Source organism: Haliotis cracherodii, unplaced genomic scaffold (assembly GCF_022045235.1).
Source record: "Haliotis cracherodii isolate W230 unplaced genomic scaffold, xgHalCrac1.p SCAF_23, whole genome shotgun sequence".
In the NCBI taxonomy this organism is placed as follows: domain Eukaryota; kingdom Metazoa; phylum Mollusca; class Gastropoda; order Lepetellida; family Haliotidae; genus Haliotis; species Haliotis cracherodii.
In genome coordinates, this window is record NW_027266279.1 from 2278198 (window position 1) to 2301583 (window position 23386).

Genomic DNA, 23386 nt, shown 5'->3' on the forward strand with positions numbered 1-23386 from the left:
CGAGCCTGACCATCCGATCCATTGACAGGTTACTAGGGACCAATCCTATCACGGAATCATACATTTCGCTATGTAAGACATTTTGCATTGTTTCTGATTAGTGTCGATAAGTCTTCAATACCTTTTCCTTGTTTCAGCCGTGGTGACCATGTCCGTGACCATGCCCGTGACCGTGACCATGTCCGTGACCATGACCATGTCCATGACCGTGACCGTGACCATGCCCGTGACCATGTCCGTGACCATGCCCGTGACCATGCCCGTGACCATGTCCATGTCCGTGACCATGACCGTGACCATGTCCGTGACCATGACCGTGACCATGTCCGTGCCCGTGACCATGCCCGTGGCCGTGACCGTGACCATGTCCGTGGCCATGCCCGTGGCCGTGACCGTGACCGTGACCTTCACTGAGCGTCACGAAGACAACTGCAACTAAAATAACGTATTGTTTATAGGTCTAGCTGTTTACATTAGCCGTGATTCACTCCGATAAATAACTTCCTCGACGCTGTTCCCATACAGATACCTCCTTGTAGGTAGAAAATATACAAATCCTTGAATGCCGATATTCGCTGCCAGATTATCCGAAGGATATTACTGGAAACCATCACTGAATATGCTTTATTCTCAGTCGGATTATAACGCTTTATGATGAGTGAGTGAGTTAGGTTAAACTACTCTTCTTCAACAGTATTTCAGTCATGTCACATCGTGTCAGCTCCATGTGGGAAGAAAGCCCGAAGTAATACTGGTTTTAGACGTTTACCTACAATACTGGCAAAAGCAACGAGCACGGGTATGGTGCTGACATATTCAGGGCGAATCTGGGATTCGAACTCACGATAACGATATGACGGGACACGGATAATAGATGTATTTTGAGCTGGTTAACTTTATGTCATTGTATTAGAAAATATGTGTTCCCTGAAATTAACGATATCAGGCAGTTCTGGCTCGTGGAATGAGCGCATCTCTGAACAACGAATTGTGGCGCCTCAGACGACTGGGCCACCAGTGCCTCGGTACACGTGTATTGTAGATTTATGTAAAAGTGCTGTACTATACGTCATTGCATATGTATCCACTGAAGTTAACGAAACGAAAGAAACAATATTACCAGTATAACAGAGCCCATTTACTCACCAAGTGCAAGACACAGTATCACTGTAATGTTCTTCATGTTGGTCAAGACTGGTTGAAGGTGTCTGTACTGATGACACGCTTGAGTTTCAGATTATCTTTTATAGTTTCCGACAAACAAACATAGCAAATCATGGTGATTTTTTTTTCAAAACAAATAAGACACCCGTGGTGTCGTCAGTCACTTACAACGGCGTTATGGAGTTAACCCTCTGTGGTGTGGTGTCCCTTCTGCCTCCTGGGCTCAGAGCCCACCATGTGGCGACAACGTGTGCAGGATCGTAACGTATACACGATAGGGGCGTTCTTTCATTTCGTATATGCCCTGAACATGTAGACTGTAGGAACATTACAAATTATCTCATATATATCACGTGATCAGACAACCGCTAAAATGAATTTGGGTGAAATGAATCTGCTGGTCGATTAGATATTTATTATTTGTCGTTATGTGATGTGCCAGTTATTTAAATCTTTATATGATGACATTCATTGTAGTAAACACAAAACAAGAATATCTAAATCTAAATATCGTATTAATACGAAAAGGACAAATGAAGATTCAGTTATTAGTGCCTTGGGGTAGAAAAATTACCTTAAAATATAATTTTGCTTTAGAACAGGTATTCTTCACTGTGGATTCTGAAATACATATATTGTTTGTCACAAAAGCAATGCGGCTCCCTTTTTCTAATAATTGTGGTGTTAAATATATAACGCCAGTACCCGAGAATAATCACTGTTCGAGGTATCATATACTAGTATTACGTCATATGTACACAGACTGTTTTATAAGTGGAACATGCACAGGGAAGTTGGAGAACAAATCACAGAGGGCGTTATCGTTGTCCAAAAGTTTTCCTCCAGTTGAAAGTCAGGAATCCGAAGTTACTCATAATAATTACTTCTAGTTTTATTCTCTCTACATAAAGAACTTACCTCTCGTTAAAATAAAGAAATGGTATGCCTGTTTTTACTTTAAAACGCCCCTCTTTCTATCACCCCCCCCCCCCCCCCCTCTCTCTCTCTCCCCCCACCACCCCCCTCTTCCGCGAAATAATACACAATACTGTTTGTTTTTATGGCAACATGGTAAAATTTTATGTTTTTCCAAAATGCGTGTCTCTATTTTATGTTTAAAGATGTAAAAGGCTTTAATTTCATTATGTTATTTTCAGAATTAATAGCTCAGAAAAACGTCCATATGTAATGTTATCAATGGAATGTTACCTGAGCCTGACTCAGGTAAACGAGGAAACTGGACCCAGAAGTGTCTGGTCCAACCACAGGAAGTGCCAGTGTTGCTAGACAGTGTCATGTTTGACTCAACAACACCCTTTCCGTTGTCTATGTTTGTAATAAACTGAACAGTTACCCAGCTAGTAACACACTGCTGACAGATCTCAATATCAAGCGAGGGGCTTGTGTCGAGGGGTGTAAAATAGACGTTGGCCAGGCAAATGGGCCATGTTGACGGCTACAACCCGTTCTAGAAAAGGTCACACATTTAGGTAGGCTATCGGCTACGATGGGTCTACTCTACACTATTGTATTGGCAAGAAATACTATTCACTGCTGTAGTAACTTAGAAACCAGTCCCAGTCCATATGCAAATACTGAACGTTCGGCCATGAAAGACGATATTTTAAAGGGTCTCCGTACTCTAAAAAGCGAGCTTTCTCGCGAGATTAGAGATGTGAAGGCGGACACTAGAAAGCCCTATTATCATGAGGTTTACATCTGCAAGAAACACGATCTTTGCTCTGCAGAGCCGTGACAAGATGAAGCCAGGCTGGTATGGTGTCTCCAGTGGCCTTACCATGAAGCAAAGGAAAATGCCAGAAGAACTCAAACAATAGAATAAAGAGAGGATATTATATGAGTGTGTGTCATACTATGTTTACGTTACGAGTGTCTAAATTCCGGTATTATCCGAGCGTGACATGAACACGAATATAATGTTCTATTTATTACCGAAGAAGATGTCTACATACAGAGACGAAATGTAGTGTTTACCTACAAGGACAGCAAGTCGCAACAGCAGCGGAACAACAATTTGTCGAAAGACGTCAACAATCTTCAGCTATGACGTCGTTTTAGTACGTCACAATAAGGTTCGAATGGCGTCAACAATGCAGTCCGGATGACGGAAACAATGCCCTGTTATCTCATGAAGTGATATGACATTAGGGCACACACAGACAATGGCACCCGAGTGTTGATATATTTTATATCAAAAGACACGAGGGTGAAATTTTATTTATCACCCAACATCATTCTTCCAACTTTTTCTAAGCTTTAAGTTTTTTTTTATAAAATACGTGACTCATTTATCGAAAAACTATTTATGCTTGTATTTTCATTTATCTTTTCGTCCGCCCGCTCTCTAACTGACTGAGGTGGGAGATGAGAAACACATAAACAACAAATTTAGATGGCCTAACGGTAAACTGGTTTACATTCTGGGGATGTTACATTTTTATTTAAACACAACATATCAGAATTGTAGGTAATTTTTTTTTAATAACTGACAAAGCTATCTTTGTTGTTTTCGACAAAAGTTCAATAAATGTTGAAAAGAGTGTGTTGTCATCTATTGTATAGGTAAATCCAGTCGGTTCGACATGGGATAACTCTAAATCATACAAACGTGTCTTATCTTTATTTTTGTAAGTATTGCTATCAATACTGTGTGACTGTGACGATGTATAAATCATTGTGGTGGTGATTTCAATGCAAGGTCGGGTGAGGATATCGACAGTGTTTAAGATGGTATAGTTGAGATACTGGGCAACAAGGACATTCATACTGTATTTGATTCAGTGAGTGACAAGAGACAGTCTCATGATAACACTGTAAATGAGTTGGGAAATACCTTACTTAACTGGTGTGCTGCTTAAAATCTGTTTATCGTGAATGGTCGTTGTGGATCGGATGCAGGCATCGGAGACTTTACTTACTTAAGTCATACTGGGGAAAAGTGTGATTGATTATGTCATTTGTTCATCGACTATCTTGCATTTGTGCCCGAGGTTTGATATCTCATGGCGGGCAGATGCTGAACACTTACCGTTAGCGTGTACATTTCAGTCACGTGACCATCACTTACTGTCCGTGCAGGAGCATGCTCTCGACCCTCCACGTGCTGACAACCGTCTCGTTTCGGGCAACAAGGCCGACCAGTTCTGAGATAATTTGCTCTCAGATAATATTGTATCCATGTTTGATAATTGTTTTGAACTTATGTTAACTAATATTAATAGAGAAGTAGGTTTATTTACTGAAGCAATTTGTAAAGAAGCCGAATGTATGAAACGTAGAAAACAATAATTTTAGTTAATACTCGCAGCCATGGTTTAATAGCGAATGTAGAGAGATAGATTGTTAACAACAAGCAGAAATGATCAGTCGTTGAACGATTTTATATGTGCTAAAGATACGTCTAAATCTATCATCAGGGATAAAGGTGTTTTTATACCAGGGTAAGTATGGACACTTATTGCTGGACAATTTGCATAATAGTAAGGTATTTTGGAATCCATAAAAAGAAATTCGGGTCCGTCTGTTGCGAAGGCTAATATATCTATGGAGGAATGGTTTGTCTATTTTAGAACTATGTATATGGACAATGGCACAAATTAGGATAACGTTGATCAGCAATGTTGGATATCGGATGATTGAACATCAGCTACCCTCAATTCACCGATAACGGTCGAGGAAGTATATGAGGCATTAGGTCATCTTAAGAGCTCAGAGTCAGCCGGAAGTGACAATCGCAGAATGTCTTGTGATATACTGGTGCCATATCTTTCCATTATTTTGAATATTTTGTTAGATAAGTGTTCGTTTCCAACTTTGTGGTCAGTGGGACTAATTTTCCCTTCTATAAAACGGGGGATTTGCAGCTTCTAATTACAGAAGCATTATCGTGCTTAGTGTTGTCAGTAAACTCTACATTTCAATAATCAAAACTAAAATAATAGATATAATTGGGTTGTTGAGTTGCAGGCAGGTCCCATGCGGGTTATGTACTTTTATTACAAGCAGTCGCTAATCGTAATTTTACCCAAAAAGGTACATTACATGTATATGTAATCTTTTGTTGATTTCATCAAGGCGTAAGATCTGGTCAATAGATCAAAATAATGGTCAATTTTACTTCAAAAAGGAATATTAACTAAAACGATAGGTTGTTGTACATGTGTAAACTGTAATTATCCCTTCTCAGAGATGTTTGAGTGTTATATTGATGTACGTCAAGGTTGTGTCTTGAGCCCATTTTCATTTTCAATATTTATTAATGAACTGGCAGAAAACAGAATTATCTTGTTATCCGGATATCCTACTCCTTCCAGAATTTACACAACTCTTTTTACTTTTGTTTGCTGATGATGTACACCTTTTGTTGGACACTATCTCTGGAATACAAAACCGAATTACGCTTTGGATGAGTATCGTAACGATTATGATTACTAATGAATTTGAAAAATCCTAAAATGTCTGTCTTTAAAAATGGAGGCACGGCTTCCGATGCAGATGTTAGCAGGTAAACATTTTCTTGGTGTAAAATTGTCCGTGGCGAATGTGGAAGGTATCCCATGGCGTTATTTGCTCATAAACGTTGTATATAATATATGGTATATTGTTATGTATGCCAACTTGTCGTGTCCCCAAGAAATGTTATAATTTGTTATTGTTTGATGCTAGCCATGGAAAAATTAACTGGGTTTAAAAGTTGAAATTATTAATATATTAAATTAGGATTTTTCGATCACTGCCACAACTTCCTAAAACCACCATCAAATATTTTATTTTCAGGGCCGGCAGTTATTTTTGCCAGTATCATTCACTTGAAACAAATTTGTTGAGTAAATCAAATTTCAACCTCAAGAAACTGATAACTCACACATCATTTGCATTTATACTTATTCTACGAATTGAAGAAAATACTCCCCCTCCCTAATTTGTATTCTGTGTTAGGGTAAACAGAAAACTATTTTCAATAAGCAAACAAAGAATAAAATAATATCAAAATAAATAGATATTTAATCGACGAGCACCAACCTAAATTAATGCGATACATTGGTCACAATTTGTCATTTGTTATCTTATTCAGGGCTAATAAGAAATAAAAGAGCGCCCATATCGTGTATTTACCATTCTGAGCACGTGGCCACCACACAGTAGGCAACAAGGCCACCACACCACAGAGGATTAACTCCATAACGCCGTTGTAAGTGACTGACGACACCATGGGTGTCTTTTCGTTTTGAGAAAAAAATCACCATGATTTGCTATTTTTGTTTGTAGGAAACTATAAAAGATAATCTGAGACTTAAGTGTGTCATCAGTACCGACTCCTTCAACAAGTCAATAACAAGATGAAGACCATTGCAGTGATACTGTGTCTTGCACTTGGTGAGTAAATGGGCTCTGTTCTACTGGTAATATTTGATTTTTTTTCGTTTCGGTAAGGGGCCTTGGAGTAGCCCAGTGATTAAAGCGTTCGCTCGTCATGCCGAAGACCGGGGTTCGAATCCCCACAATATTGTTAAAGAGGCGTAAAACCAAAGCGTCTGACACCTGTATTTCTGGTTTTCCTCCAATATCGATGTGACTGAAATGGTGTTGTAGAAGCATAGTTATACTAAACTCACTCACTCAGACTTCCGACCCGTGGAGATCCGGGGTAGAATAGGTCTTCAGCAACCCATGCTTGCTGTAAAAAGCAGCTATGCTTGTCGTACTGTGTTTGTCTTCAGAGGCGACTAACTGGATCGGGTGGTCAGGCTCGCTGACTTGTTTGAAGCATGTCATCGATCCAAATTGCGTGGATCGATGCTTATGATGTCAGTCACTGGAATGTCTGGTCCAGACTCGATTATTTACAGACCGCCATCATATAGCTGGAATATTGCTGAATGCGGCGTTAAACAATAACCAAATCCGAACTCACTCATTCAGACTTCCGATTGATCCTAATGTATATACAGTGAAAGTTTCCAATAATATCCTTCCGATTTTCTGGCCATGCAAGGATTTGTAAATTTTCTACCTACAAGAAAGCGTCTGTATGGAAACGGCTTTCAGGGTTCAAATCAAATTCCTCTGGAATTTGATGTTTTTAATTAAAGTTAATTATTAGGCAACTGTGAACAGCCACACCTATAAACAATGTGTTATTTCAGTTGCAGTTGTCTTTGTGACTCTTAGTGAAGGTCACGGACACGGTCACGGTCACGGACATGGTCACGGACACGGTCACGGACATGGTCATGGTCACGGTCATGGACATGGTCACGGCCATGGTCACGGTCATGGTCACGGTCACGGTCATGGACACGGTCATGGTCACGGACACGGTCACGGTCATGGACATGGTCACGGACACGGTCATGGACATGGACATGGTCACGGACACGGTCACGGTCACCACGGCTAAAACAAGGAAAAGGTATTGAAGACTTATCGACACTCATCAAAAACAATGTGAAAGCTCTTACATAGTTAAATGTTTCATTCCAGGATATAACAGGTCCCCAGTAACCTATGCTTGTCGCAATGTATCGGATGGCCGGGCTCTGTGACTTGCCTGATTGAGTCTCATCGTACGCCGATGGCATGGGGCGTTGCTCATGATATCAACCACTGGCTTCTCTGTCTCTACTATTTACAGACCGCCGTGATCCAGCGAGAACACATTGCCAGCTGGGGCGTTAATCACAATCACTCATTCACAATATACTATTATGGTTTCGCTTAACAATCATGCCTGTAAAATACACCAGCACTCTTTGATGCCTACAGTCTCTTGCATCAGATTTGACTTACATATACTGGAATAAGATATACACATGTCGATAAAAAAACTGACAACTTGATAAGACCTTATAATAACGCTTATAATTTGTTGTTATTTTTTTCAGACTAGGCGTGAAGCTCTGGCCGAAACCATTTGGGAAAATATGGGAATTCTTTCTAAAATAAAATATGATGATCTTCAGAAGAGTGTTTGGTTTTCGTTGATAAATACACATATGGTGTTTCCTCGCCAACACAACAATGCTCTATGCATTAAGACCCTCGAGGTTGAGCACATAGGTAAGGGGTACAGCCAGGTTCGACTCTCTCCGGCGTACAGTGCCGAAATATGTTGTTCTGTGCCTCTCAATCACTTTATGTCTCGAGTCCATTTGGAACAATCCTCCATTGTCCTTTGTGTCACAGATATAACGCAATAAATAATGGAAGATGGCCTGGAACATACAGGTAGACTGTCCGAATGTTGTTTACAACGTTTGTTTGACGACAGCCATAAACGAGACTGGACCAAACAGTGGTCGACCGCATGAGCTGCACTCAACAAATAGCAGTGTGATGACACACAATCAGTCAGTTCACAGTGTGAGTTTGGGATCGACAAACCAGTGGTTGATAGTATGACCAACATTCCATATATCGGAGTACGATAATACACTATCAGCTAGGTCACATATTTGACTACCCGATCCTCACTACAACACATAATCAGGGCGAATCCGGACAGACAATCATGGGTTTCTGGTACACCCAGGGGACGCAACTCTTCACAACAAGTTAAGGCACATAAGACCAGGAAACCCCAAACCATGTCTCATAATCCTTGCGTTGTGAGCAACGTGATCGTTGTCGTTGTCGTTGTCGTGATCTTGGGTCGTTGTTGTTGTTGCCGTTGTCGTGGTTTTCACCACAGAGGTGACGTTTCAGACCAACTCCACGTTGGACTTTTCCTCCAGTTATATAACTGATATACAATAATTAAAGTAGTGTCACTCACTCGCCCTGCGACTATATGCACTGTTGATAAATGGTCAGTGTTACTCCTTTTCATATTTATCATGTTGATTGCGAGGTCATATATCGATGATAAACACCCACTCACTCACATCATATTATTATACAGCTGAGTAACAAATGGCAAAAGTGACATTTTCAGTGTGGATGTCGTCAAAGCATTTTCAAAACTGCATGGTTTTCTTGTGAGACGACTCCGATCCGACTGTTCGAAGCCGATATGAACGTAAAGGCTTTACGACATGCAAACAACGGGCGAAGGATGAACAAACAACGAGTTGACGCCGGACAGACCAGTGTCGGGTGATATAGACAACGGACGGAAGACCGAGAGACAATGGGTACACGACGGAAAGACAACGGGTAGACAACGGTCTGGCAATAGATGGACGACGGACAGACAACGGACACGCGACGGAAAGACAACGGGTAAACAACGGTCAGGCAACAGATGGACGACGGACAGATAACGGGCACACGACGGAAAGACAACGGGTGGACAACGGTCAGGCAACAGATGGACGACGGACAGAGAACGGGTACACGACGGAAAGACAACGGGTGGACAACGGTCAGGCAACAGTTGGACGACGGACAGATAACGGGCACTCGACGGAAAGACAACGGGTGGACAACGGTCAGGCAACAGATGGACGACGGACAGAGAACGGGTACACGACGGAAAGACAACGGGTGGACAACGGTCAGGCAACAGTTGGACGACGGACAGAGAACGGGCACACGACGGAAAGACAACAGGTGGACAACGGTCAGGCAACAGATGGACGACGGACAGATAACGGGCACTCGACGGAAAGACAACGGGTGGACAACGGTCAGGCAACAGTTGGACGACGGACAGAGAACGGGCACACGACGGAAAGACAACAGGTGGACAACGGTCAGGCAACAGATGGACGACGGACAGATAACGGGCACTCGACGGTCATGGTGTTGGTGAGTCATACATGAGAACGTCTTGCAACGCTGGCACTTCTGGGTCAACCATCCTCGTTCTCCTGAATCAGGATGTGCCGTGTGATTGCTCTTCCTTGACAACGTCACACGCCAGGAAGTTCCTCTAAACTATCTATGAACCGAAGCTAATTTATCATAGAGGCTTTATAATCACAAAACCGATATAGAATATCAGTATTTTAACCATTACTATAAATTACCGCTCTCTCTATCAAAACATATGTTTTGAAATTAGATTTTCAAACCCTTGTAACAATTTATGACCTCTTTGTGTGATTTGTTCTTTAAGATGATTTTTTTAAAGATTGAGGTATTCCTAATGATATTTTAATGTGTATTTTCAAGTTTAATAACTATAGAAGTATCATGAAGTATATATTGCTATGATCGGTCGTCAGAAGATAGATCAGCTTTGAAAAATGACAGAATGGTTTCGGAACAAACTTGGAACATGTAATTCCTCGGGGGTTGGTCGGTGTGGTGTGGTGTGGACAGTGTGGTGTGGTGTGGTGTGGGGTGGTGTGGGGCGGTGTGGGGTGGTGCGGTGTGGTGTGGTGTGGTGTGGTGTGGTGTGGTGTGGTGTGGTGTGGTGTGGTGTGGTGTGGGACGGTGTGGTGTGGTGTGGTGTGGTGTGGTGTGGTGTGAGACGGTGTGGTGTGGTGTGGGACGGAGTGGTGTGGTGTGAGACGGTGTGGTGTGGGACGGTGTGGTGTGGTGTGGTGTGGGACGGTGTGGTGTGGTGTGAGACGGTGTGGTGTGGTGTGGGACGGTGTGGGACGGTGTGGGGTGGTTTCGAGTGTCATTCTTGTTCTAACACTTCAGTGAAAGGACGTCAAATCGTTCTGAAACATTGTGATTGTGATAACGTAAGCCTTCTACGCTTTCTACAGATCTGTGGTCAGCTCATGGTGCCTCGGAAGTTGCTCGGAACAAATTACTTTAGTCTGTCGCTGTGAAAAACGTCCTTTTGTTTTTTAATGAAGACACTGACGCATGAAAAACCTTCGTGTCAGTTGATGAGTTGGGGAACGATTGAGTGAGTGAGTGAGTGTGTGAGTGGGTGGGTGAGTGAGTGAGAGTATGGGAGTGAGTGTGTGAGTGGGTGGGTGAGTGAGTGAGAGTATGGGAGTGAGTGTGTGAGTGGGTGGGTCGGTGAGTGAGAGTATGGGAGTGAGTGAGTGAGTGAGTGAGTGAGTGAGTGAGTGAGTGAGTGAATAAGTGAGTCTATACTTCACCACGCAATCATCATGATCAATATGAAATGGAGTAGCATTGGTGTTGATCAACAGTGTCCTATTGTCCCAAGGTGAGTGAATCACACTGCTTTGAACAATGTTGCCGGGCAAAAGAAAGTGGACGCATTAAAATTAGATTTGACCACACAATTACAAACGTTGTCAAAACATTACTCGACTGAAAACAGCACACTGCAAACTTTAGGTCCAAAAACACAACAATGAAATACATCACCATCGAATAACATTTTTTGTTTGTTTTATATTTAGCCACCATCAAACATGGGTATATACTTTCTTTCGCCCCGCAGTGTATATATGGACAGAAAACCGTCTTTGTTGAGAACCACGACGACCACCACAACCACCACCACCACCACCACCACCACGAAAACGACCACGGTGCTGACGAGGCCAGGATTATGACTGAGGCATGCGCAGGGGACGCGTCCCCTGGTTTTCCAGAAACCCACGATCGTTTGCCTGGATTCGCCCAGATTATGTCTTGAAGTGAGGATCGGGTGGTCACAATGTGATCTGGATGATAGTACTCCGATGCATTTAGTGTTGCTCATAATATGAACCATTGGTTTGTCTGGGTCCAACTCACATTGTGAACTGGCTGATTGTGTCATCGCACTCGGGAGTGGATATCTAATGTTGTTCATGCTATCTATAACAGGTTTGTCTGGTCGGGTCTCTCTTTTGCACAGAATGTCGTAATTTGGCTTGAATATTGCTGCGGCGTAAAACACCATTCGGTCAGTCTAACTGTGGGTTCCAGGCCATCCTCCATTATCCAGGGCCTTATATCTGTGACACACTGAACAATCGAAGTTGGTTGCAAATTGACTCGAGACATAAGAAGTAATAAGAAGTACAACCATATTTCAGTACTGTACCCCGGAGGGAGTCGAACCTGGCTGTACCCCTTACCACTGTGCTATTCCTCAACCTCGAGGGTCTTAATGCATAGAGTCGTGCATGACACACAGGTTCGACATGTAAATTACAATGTTACTATACTGAGTGAGTGAGTATGGTTTTACGCCACTTTATTCCAGCAATATCACGGCGGGGGACACCAGCAATGGGCTTCACACATTGTACCCATGTCGGGAATCGAACCCGGGTCTTCGGCGTGACGGGCGAACGCTTTAACCACTAGGCTACCCGACCGCCCCTACTTTTCTGAGAGTTCTACAGGCCCAACGTGCATGCTAGGCAGGTATTGTGTTGGCGTGGAAACACTTTATGTCTATTTATCAACGAAAAAAGACACTCTTATGAAGATCGTTATAGTTTATTTTGTACAGAATTCCCATTGTTTCCAAGAAGGTTTCGGCCATACTTTCACGCCTAATCTGAAAAAACAACAACAAATTATCAGCATTATTTGTCTGATCAAGTTATCAATATCTCCTTCCAATATACATGTAACTCAAATAAAATAGAAGAGATCGTTAACATTAACGAATGCATGTGTATACCGATTTGCATTAAACCTTTTCAGGCAATATTGTTCAGCGAAATTAAAATAACGGTATATTGCAAACAAGTGATGATGTTTCACGCAGCTGCCAGCGATATGTTCCAGCTAGATAACGGCTGTCTGTAAATAACGGAGTCAGATAAGCCAGGGATTGATATTATGAGCAACGTCCAGCGCCATCTGGGTACGATGACATACAATCCGATCTCTTTCAGTGGCCCCCTGACGACAAGCAAAGGTGACTGCGAACCAAATATACCCCGGAATCACAGATTTTACAATGTGAGACCTTTTACATTGTAACTGATGAGTGTCTATAGCTCTTTTATACCATTTTCTTGTTTTAGCCGTGGTGTCCATGACCATGACCGTGTCCATGTCCGTGACCATGACCATGTCCGTGACCATGACCGTGACCATGTCCGTGACCATGTCCGTGACCATGACCGTGACCATGTCCGTGACCATGACCGTGACCATGACCGTGTCCGTGACCATGACCGTGACCATGTCCGTGACCATGTCCGTGACCATGACCATGTCCGTGACCTTCACTGAGAGTCACGAAGACAACTGCAACTAAAAAAACACATTGTTTATAGTTTGACTGTTTACATTTGCTTCATAACTAACTTCAATAAATAACTTCATTTGTGAGAGTAATTTCATTTGAATCCTGGACGCCGTTTCCATACAAGTACTTTTTTGTAGGAAGAAAATAAAACAAAATTCAAAACCTTGCATGGCGACCTCCGCTGCCGGATTATCCCAAGAATATTACCCAGACCATTCGGAATTCTGAGCGAGTTTGGTTTTACCTCACTTCTTCAACATTAATTTATTTCAGTTATCAGTTATGTCGCATCGTGTCAGCTCCATGTGAAAGGAAAGTCTGACGTAATACAGGCCTCAGAGGGTTTGCCTACCATATTGGCGAAACGGGTAAGGAAACATAATCTGGGCGATGTGAGTCGCAACTCTGCACAATAAATAGCGGCACCTTAGACGAATTGTCCATCCGCGCCCTGGTACTAATAGGTACACATGTATCGTACGTGAGCCTTGTGTTGTCAACATTTCATGTATATGTATCCACTGACTTAACGAAACGAAAAAAGACAATATTACTAATATAAGAGAGCCAATTTACTCACCAAGTGCAAGACACAGTATCACTGTAATGTTCTTCATCTTGTTACTGACTTGTTGAAGGAGTGAGTACTGATGACACGCTTGAGTCTCAGATCAGCTTTTATACTTTCGTAAAACACAAATAGCAAATCATGGTGATTTTTTTTCAAAATAAGACCCCCATAGTGTCGTTAGTCACTTAGAACGGCGTTATGGACTTAATCCTCTTATGTTGTGGTGATCCTACTGTGTTTAAGCCACCCTGTGGTGACCACGTTTTCAGAATCGTAACCTATACAAGCTCATTTATTTCTTAGGAGCCTGGGAGCACAGGTGGCCCAGTCGTCTAAGGCGCCGAGATTCGATGTGCAGAGTTGCTTCCCTCTGGCAGGCCAGAAACCTATGATTGTGGGTTCGAATCCCGGTTCGCCCCGATTATGTTTCTAGGTTAGTCAGCACCATACCCGTGCTCGTGGGTTTCACTTCGGGCTTTCCTCCACATTAAGATGACACGCCGTGATATTACTGGAATACTGTTAAAAGCGGCGTTAAAACCCAACTCCCTGACTTCTTATGAAACTTGAATATGATTGATTGGCATCTTTATGTGTTTTATTGAATTTCAACAATCAATTACGTGGATTAAGTTTTTTCTCCAATTCATTGAATAAATCCAAATGCAAATGAATTGTGAGTTATCATTTTTTCAAAGAAGAAAAATTGATTTACAAAACTAATTCGTTTAAGAAAATTGTGGCAAAAATCTTTTTTGCCTAAGATTTTACAACGAACATTCTTGACTGGTGGTCAGGTTCGCTGACTTGGTTAATGCATGTCATCGTATCCAAATTGTGTGGAGCGATGCTCATGATGTAAATCACTGGATTGTCTGGTCTAGACGTCATATAGCTGGAATATTGCCGAGCGGCGACGTTAAACAACAAACAAACAATATAAGAAAGAGCAGAGACTGTATTTCTCTACTAAACAGATAATACGCAGGGTTAACCAGACAGTGATAGCAAGTTAGACATGTCAGATTACACAGGATGTAATAAATGATTGGCAAACTAGGCCATGCGTTTTTTTATGTTAACGCTGCAGGTTTTTCCCAAAGTTGGGGCGAGAGGTCATCAACCCGTTTAGATAAGAGGGGGGACTCACACACGAGTCAGTCTGCACATGTGAGCAGAGGCCGCGGGGTACGTGGAATCACGATGCACAGGTAACGTCCTTTGTTCTCGAAAAACTCCTTTTGGTCATTTGAATTGCAGATTTTCATAAATAAGGATATATTGCATTAATTGTTTCGAAAATCATCGTTAGTGATCGTAAAATTCACAGCCAACATTTATTTCAGTGATTCTGTAGGTCTATTTTAATAAGGGCATATCTTTGACATTTTTAGACACATTTGGAAACAGTGCACTCTTTAAACGAAAATGTTATTTTGAGCACATCTGCCATTTTTATAACATTTTTTAAAGGTTCACTCGTCTTTGATGTAGTATAAATTTGGCAGTTCCAGTGGGTCAACATGTCTCTGCCATACCTGGTCCTTGGTTAGTTAGAATACAAGTACAATTTAAGATTGGCTTACTTAGACAGGAAGAAAGCTTGTATCTTCAGCAAGTCGAGGGTATGATAAAACCAACAGCTAGGATAACGCAAATGCTTTCAACCCGGTGGATGCCGAGTTATTTTTCTGACGCACATTTTCAAAAGATCTGAAAGTGAAGGTTATGCGAGAATTGCGCTCGCGCAACATTGGAACTACCCCCAGCTATAACTTTATGCAGAGATGTAGAATATTAACATTCCAATCTGCTGGTGTAAATTGAACTGCAAGTCCGAGATTTTGTTCTGCTCTGAAAAACAGCAAATTTCTCCGCTAAAAGGGTAATCGTATTGGGATGATCATTGGTGATTTGGTGATTTGATAAAAGACAGATACCAGTGATCACTTATATGCTTTTAAAAAAAATTCCCTTTCTCCGAGTATATATCCGAAATTTAGATTTTAAAACATAATGTAAATAACGCCCTGAATAGTGATTTAGTAAGGTGTGAAAAATAGCGAGATATACTTTGGACCTTGCTTTAAATGGAAAGAGAGTGTAAGTTCAGATTCTTTGTTTGTTATCTGTCATAACAGTGATTGAGTATGATTTTGTGCCGCTTTTAGAACTGTTCCTTCAATATCACGGCGGGAAATTCCAGAAATTGGCTTAAAACAATTGTGTACCCTTGTGGGGAATTGAACCCGGGTCTTCGGCGTGACGAGTGAACGCTTTAACCACTAGGCTACCCGACCGCCCCTTTCTACACAGAGAAGTGCGTTTAAACAATATATACATAACTTGGTTAGTTTGAAAATTGTTTAATTTTCCTTGGTAATACTTAATCTTATTAATGATGACCTTTTTTGAAAAGTGACAACTTCGTCTGACGTCCACGTCCTGTTCTCTAACACAATCCTTCGGTCTGCCATTATAGCATAATTACAACTGGAAGATCCTTCAGCGATTAATTGCCCCAGGCGTGAGTAAGTGAGTATGGTTTTACGCCGCTTTTAGCAATATTCCAGCAATATCACGGCGGGGGACACCAGAAACGGGCTCCACATATTGTACCCATGTCGTGAATCGAACCCGGGTCTTCGGCGTGACGAGCGAACGCTTTAACCACTAGGCTACCCCGCCGCTCCGCCCCAAACGTGATGTGTGTGGGTTATTTCTGGATGCGGCGAAAACACTTACTTTCTTTTGCAAATTGGGTGAGTGGTGGGTGCTACCCTTTCACGACCACCTGGTGTCTTAACTGATTTTCAGTGATCCATTTAATTAACATCACTATTTTGCCTTTTATGCCCAAATGAATCTGTTTCGGTAGATAAGCGAGGCTGATAACTCTCTGGCGTTGTCATTCTGTATTTGTTTTTTTTTTCAGATGTGTCTCACTGCTTCTGGCGTGGGTAGTCTTATCGGCTGCAGTCAGTATATTACCTTCCATGGTCCACGCTTTGAAAGAATGTCACCCGTGCACATGTTACCGACGACAAGGGGAGATAACTGCTGATTGTACAAACAGGAAACTCTCACACATTCCTGCATATCTCCCCCAGAACATTACCAAGTTAGAGATATCATGCAACGGCATAGCAGTTCTGAATGAGACGAGCTTCAAAAGATATTCACAACTACGCTATCTTAACATGTCCTTCAACAAACTGGATGACTTGGATAAGGAGACTTTACTTTATCTTCCTGACCTGATAAATCTGGATCTACACAGCAACCATCTTCGACTTGACGACCGATCATTTCCACCGGGATTATTCAGGAAACAGAAGAAGCTGCAGGTGTTACTGGCTCACAACACTTCCCGCGTCGGTGACCTGGATATGAAGTACCCGGATGCAACTTTCTCTGATCTAATCTCACTGAAAGTACTTCGTCTTGACGGACTCGACCATCCTGTATTCGGTGAAGGATTTAGGAAACTTACACTCCTGACGACATTAGTGTTGAGCGGGTCGGGGGGAACATGTACTACACAGACCCTTTCTAACACCACATTTATCAATCTGCCCACTATCAGATTCCTTGATCTCTCCAACTGTGAAATCACGAAAATACAACCTTTCACCTTTGTCCCTCTCCGACAGATCAACACACTGGATCTGTCGCAAAACGTTGATCTGACTTTCGGAACTCTATCCCACGGCATGTATGGCACAGTCAACTCCTCACTGAAGGTCCTCAAACTGAACAGAGTTCACAGAAGGCGTGGCGCTGGCATTGTCGTCTCTGTCAAAGATGTCCAGTTCCTGACGGGAAGCCAACTTCAGGAACTTCATGTTGATGAGAATCAGATCGAGCTTCTGGACCTGAGCACTATAGCGAGCTTACCATCAAGCATAAAAGTCATCTCAGCTAAAAACAATAACTTCATCTTTGGATTATATATGTTGGGTTTGTCGACGCTTGTTAACCTCACATGGGCCGACGTTTCCTTTCAGCATCAGTCCCATGTTAACCCTTTCTCTGTGGGTGAGAAAAGATATCAGTCTACGTTAGTCACAATGATTCAAGATGGTAGTTTTGATCCGGACACATACACCTGTACAGTTCTTGGTCAGTCGGCGAGTAAAGGACCTTGTGACGATGACAAGAGACAAAACCAAGCAGAGGCTGAAAAAGACCTTGACATCAACTTGGACCTTCCCCTCAGCATGAACAATAAGCCAGAAGGATTACCTCCCTTGGTGTTGACGTTTGCGACGGAAGAAATTACACTTTCAAACTATTCAGGGTGGCCAGGGAACTTTACCATGTCAGTTCCGCCAAATGGAGAATTCCTGAACATAAGCAACAGCAAGATGAACTACGTCATTCCAAGATCCCGATTTGGACCTAATAAACTGAAGGTGCTGGACATGTCATATAATTTCTTCACACGTTGGGAAGGTCCAATACTAGGTCTCAATGCATTACAGTATGTTGACCTGTCTCACAATTATTGTGATTTTATTGGAGATAATTTTTGCAAGAATTTCCCTTCATTGAGAGTTCTGAATATTAGTTCCAACTACCTTGGCTATTCTCTCAAGGAGAGCAGTATCAACGGTATACCAACACTAGAAGTTCTCGACATATCCGACAACAAAATCAATCATCTTCCTACATACATGTTTAAGAATATGGCTCAGCTGGTTCACCTGAACCTAAGTTATAACTTCCTGACAACTTGGGACGCCGACATCAGACACATAGGGAATCTCACCCTGTTGGATATTTCACACAATCTGTTTGAAGAAGTACCACCAACACTTCGTTCTGAACTTGACGCAGTATCTGTCCCAGGCATGACTCTGCTACTGGAAGGGAACCCCCTGAAATGCAACTGTGACACTCTGCCGTCTCTGAAGTGGATGTCAAGTCATCTCCGTAGTGACCAACACTATACATGTACTACATCCGACAAGAAAATTGTTGCGCTCAACATACACACAATAACAGACATGACTCTGAGACTTGACAAATCCTGTGCGTCCTATGTTGGTGTCATGATAGGAAGCCTCAGTGTCGTTATGATTGCCGTATCACTGGGCGTGGCTGGTCTGGTCTACAGGTACCGCTGGAAGCTAAGGTATCTGTATTACCTGACCAGAAGCAAATACAATAGGCTGGTTCCTGATGGCGATGAAGGGTTTGAGTATGATGGCTTCATCTCCTATGCAGATGAGGACCGACAGATTGTCACCAGTGACATGAGGCAGAGATTGGAGGACACAGAAGGACTCAAACTCTGTATTCACGACCGAGACTTCCTACCAGGAGAAGCCATAGCTGCAAACATCCTCGACGCCATTAGATCGAGCAGGAAGACGGTTGTATTGTTGTCCAGGAACTTCCTCAGGAGCCCCTGGTGTAAGTACGAGTTGGAGATGACCAAAATTGAGAGTATCTACACTGGACGGCAGACACTGGTGGTTGTCATGCTTGAGGACATCCCTGTAAAGGACCTACCTCAACATATTTGCGATATCATCGCACACGAGTCCTATATTGAATACACGAATGATGAGGAGGGGAAGGAGGTGTTCTGGCAGGGCCTCAAGCGTGCCATGCTCAGTAATGTGACCTGATCTTTTAACCAAAGTGGTAAACGTCAAACCCCTGCATCTCTTCCCACATGAAGTAACAGTGGCGTTAACCCAACACACTGAACTTACTCACTGTAAATAAGTGCACCCAGTTCGCTTCTTGTTAGACAGTTCTAGACAGGGACATGTGGCAAGGATTTGCTAAATTATGTTTGAGCAAAGACAGTATGGCCTTCATATCAGACTGTCAATGTGACAGCCTTACTTTTGTCAATTGTTGTTCGACATGCAGTGAAAATGTCTTTAATCAGGGCGGTAACATTCCCTGTGACAGCCTCCGGATTCCGTGTCAGATTGATATGAGTTCATCCCTTTGCATATACGTTCCCAAGAGTGATCGTCTTGAAGGAAGGGTTGTCGAACTTACTGTGTTTCACTGTTAATTACAAAGTATATAATCACATCATCTCTGTAGCCTGCAGATCATTGTAATGAATAGACTTGTAAATATTGATATAATAAAAACATTTTTTGGTGGCTATTTTCACGAGTGGCGTATTATTATATACTTTTTGTGTAGTTGTCTACCCGAAAATTAAAATATTTCATTACAAATGTAAAACCTTGAAACGTAAATTCTCCCGACCTGACACACAGGGATGGTTCACCACCCCTTGTATTTGCGACATAAAAAGTAGTTTCGTGTTTGCAAAATCTTTAAAAAATACAAACGAAAGTTTCAAAATACATTTAGGGTCACGAAAGTATATACATACAAACTTATATACAAAATCGACTTAAACCAAAAATATTCTTGAAAACTAGGAGACCGCTGCTGGAAGCGAAAGAGTTAGTGAGTGAGTATGGTTTTACGCAATATCACGGCAATATTCATGTGTGAATAGGCTTCACACATTGTACGCATGTGGGGAATCGAACCCGGGCTTTCCGTGTGACGAGCGAACACTTTAACCACTAGACAACCCCACCGCCCCCGGAAGCGAAAGAATACGCTGGTCAAGTTACAAAAATGGCGCTTTGCGAAACGAACAGTCTCGATTGACGAGTTATATGAGAAATTTACAGATTGTAAGGAAACAATTTCGTGAGAATAAGAAACGGCAAGAAGTGATATAAACCCCATAAACGACCGTCTATCACTATTTTGCCTTGTCAATGTGGAACTAACGTAAAAAGAACGTCAACAGTTTGTGTACGGGCAAGTCACTTAGGACAAATGTTCACTGCAGTGAAATATCAAGTGTTATTTATGTTCACTGCTATGGAAATATCACTTTTCTCAACTTCGGAAAACTCAGTCTTTCACACTGAAGTATATAATAATTCTGTTATTTTCTACTGATATGAAGGCGGAATGTTGCCTGTAGTTCTTGGATGATAGAATTATCTGAATTGCGCCTCTTTGCCATATGGCGATCCGCTGATGATTTAAGATATATTCCGAGTCGAAATTTAGGACTGCCAGTAGCATGCCCATGCAATATTTATTCGTTTACTCACTCACTCACTCACTCACTCACTCACACTCACTCACGCGCTGTCACCTCACAGGCGTCAGTGGAGATCATCACAGTGTAAAGGGATTATCTCTGCGCTCACTGACGCCATGTTGATTCTTCTATAGACAACACTGTTGATATCTGAATGCCGTCACTGCTTAAATCATGATGATGTAGTGGTTTATGGAACTATAAAAGTATTGTGACCAGAGACGAAGTCATCTTTTCAGTCCAACAACATGAGGAACCCGACAGTGATACTGTGTTTCGCCCTCGGTGAGTAAATCAGGTTCCAAACTCATCTGCACTACAATTATGATTTGGTTACAATTGGATTTTTTCGATTTTTAAAAAAGAATTCTGCATTGTCCGATGCATTCAAAACTGATTTCGAAATAAGAATCCAAGTTCAAATAGTGTCAGAGCTAAAATAGAAAAAGATAATGGTGACTGTTTGTCATGATGGAGTAAAACTATCAGAGATGTAATGACAGAGTATTATTTTAGTTGCAGTTGTCTTTGTGGCTCTATGTGAAGCTCACGGACACGGTCACGGTCATGGTCACGGTCACGGTCATGGTCACGGACACGGGCATGGTCACGGACATGGACACGGGCATGGTCACGGACATGGTCACGGTCACGGTCATGGTCACGGTCATGGACACGGGCATGGTCACGGTCACGGTCATGGTCACGGTCATGGACACGGGCATGGTCACGGACACGGGCATGGTCACGGACACGGTCATGGACACGGGCATGGTCACGGTCACGGACATGGTCACGGTCACGGGCACGGTCATGGTCACCATGGATAAAACAAATAGAAGGTATTGATATTATATTATTTATTGGTTCAACCATTGGTTTTAAATATCTACTGGTCGGATGAACACATGAGTCCATGCTTGTCCCTGGCACAGGGAAACAAAGACCTATGTCACGACTGCCTCAGAACGTCAGTGTACGCTGCAAGGTTAATCACTTTAAAATGATACAGGTCTTACCTCTCTGATGAAACACACGGGCACGGTCATGGTGCTGGCAAATCACGTATTATATTCCGGGCGAATTCTGGGATTCGAACTCACGATCACAGGTTCGTGGCACGTGTTAGGGAAGCAAGTCTGCACAACGGTCACAAGTGCTCCCAACAACGTGGGTCAATGCTCACAGACATGACTTGGTTGCTTGCCACATCCCGGAAAGAAAGCACTTCAGGTCGCTGACAGAAGTATGAGTGTGGATCACTCACTCACTCGCTCACTAACTCGCTGACTCACTCACTCACCCACCCACTCACTCACTCACTCATGAACACATAACGTAGTACACTGTGAACACATTGCCAACACAGACTTATTAACCATATGTCAAGAATCTAATTCACTATTTGTTTCAGACGTTCACCGGGAGTGCTGTGAATGAATCAACATGGAGGCTATGGGATGAAAACAAAGAAAAGAATAAACACTTTTCAGAATCTTCGAATAACTCTGTTTTTTATGCAGAATTTCGTCCCTTGGGGGCATCAGAAACCTATCATAGTTGGTTCGAATCCCGATTATGTTTGTAGGTTTGCCAGCACCATACCCGTGCTCGTGGGTTTCACCAGGTGGTTAAAGTCTGCATCACTCCGGGCTTTCCTCCCACATTAATCAGGCAAACCGTGATATAACTGGAACACTGTTCAAAGTAGCCTCAAACCCAACTCACTCACTCACTACACACAAACAAATAAAACACCCGATGGTGCCTGCGACGGATATGTTTAAATTCTTTCTCGTTGCTTTGGTTTGCTGTGCTGCGGTTGGTTAAAACAACATATATTTTACCGTCGGGTTCTGATTGGCGGAGACCCATTCCATTATTGTACCCTGCTAACATGTTAGCTACATTTCTTATAAGGAAGAGCATTTTTGGATACCCCGAGCCTTCAGGGCAACATCACACCAATATTCCCTTAGGAATCGGTTGACAACGAATTTATCTCACCGACATCCATTTATACAGACACGGAATATATGTCCGAAGTTTCAAGGAGGAAAAAGCTTTGATACAGCCACTTTGTCAGGAAGCAGACGACGAAAACGAACGGAAGTACCTCCCTTTATCCAATGAATTCGGATAACCATCGGTTCATATCAGCTCAACGATTCTTATGCGAGATAAGCATGTCACCAAAGGTGTATTCCGATTGATTGATCAGCGGGGAACATGAGCGGGCTACATGGTAAATTATTGCCGTCCCTTAAGTAACCAATCAGAAGCTAGTATTTTAATGTAAGTTGAGATAAGAATCGATGTACTCTCTGCCAGTTCATGTTACATAAACTAACATTGAGGGTACATAATCTAATAAAGAGGGTACCTCGACCCATGCCCCCCTCGAGACCGGAGGACAACTTCTATTGTTACCCTATATACACGGTTGGTCATAACT

General features: G+C 42.4%; 2 protein-coding genes across 2 annotated transcripts; both read left to right on the forward strand.

The window, feature by feature from the left end:
- Positions 1 to 9427: 9427 nt before the first annotated feature.
- LOC139471911 (U1 small nuclear ribonucleoprotein 70 kDa-like) lies at positions 9428 to 13239 on the forward strand. The gene is made up of 2 exons (XM_071254420.1): positions 9428 to 9933; positions 13029 to 13239. Exons 1-2 carry the CDS (start codon positions 9428 to 9430, stop codon positions 13237 to 13239), a joined length of 717 nt encoding a protein of 238 aa, XP_071110521.1.
- A 1760-nt stretch (positions 13240 to 14999) lies between these two features.
- On the forward strand, positions 15000 to 19949 carry LOC139471686 (toll-like receptor 4). Its single transcript, XM_071254141.1, has 2 exons — positions 15000 to 15037; positions 16762 to 19949. Exons 1-2 carry the CDS (start codon positions 15030 to 15032, stop codon positions 19460 to 19462), a joined length of 2709 nt encoding a protein of 902 aa, XP_071110242.1. The 5' UTR covers positions 15000 to 15029; the 3' UTR covers positions 19463 to 19949.
- The last annotated feature ends 3437 nt before the right edge of the window (positions 19950 to 23386 follow it).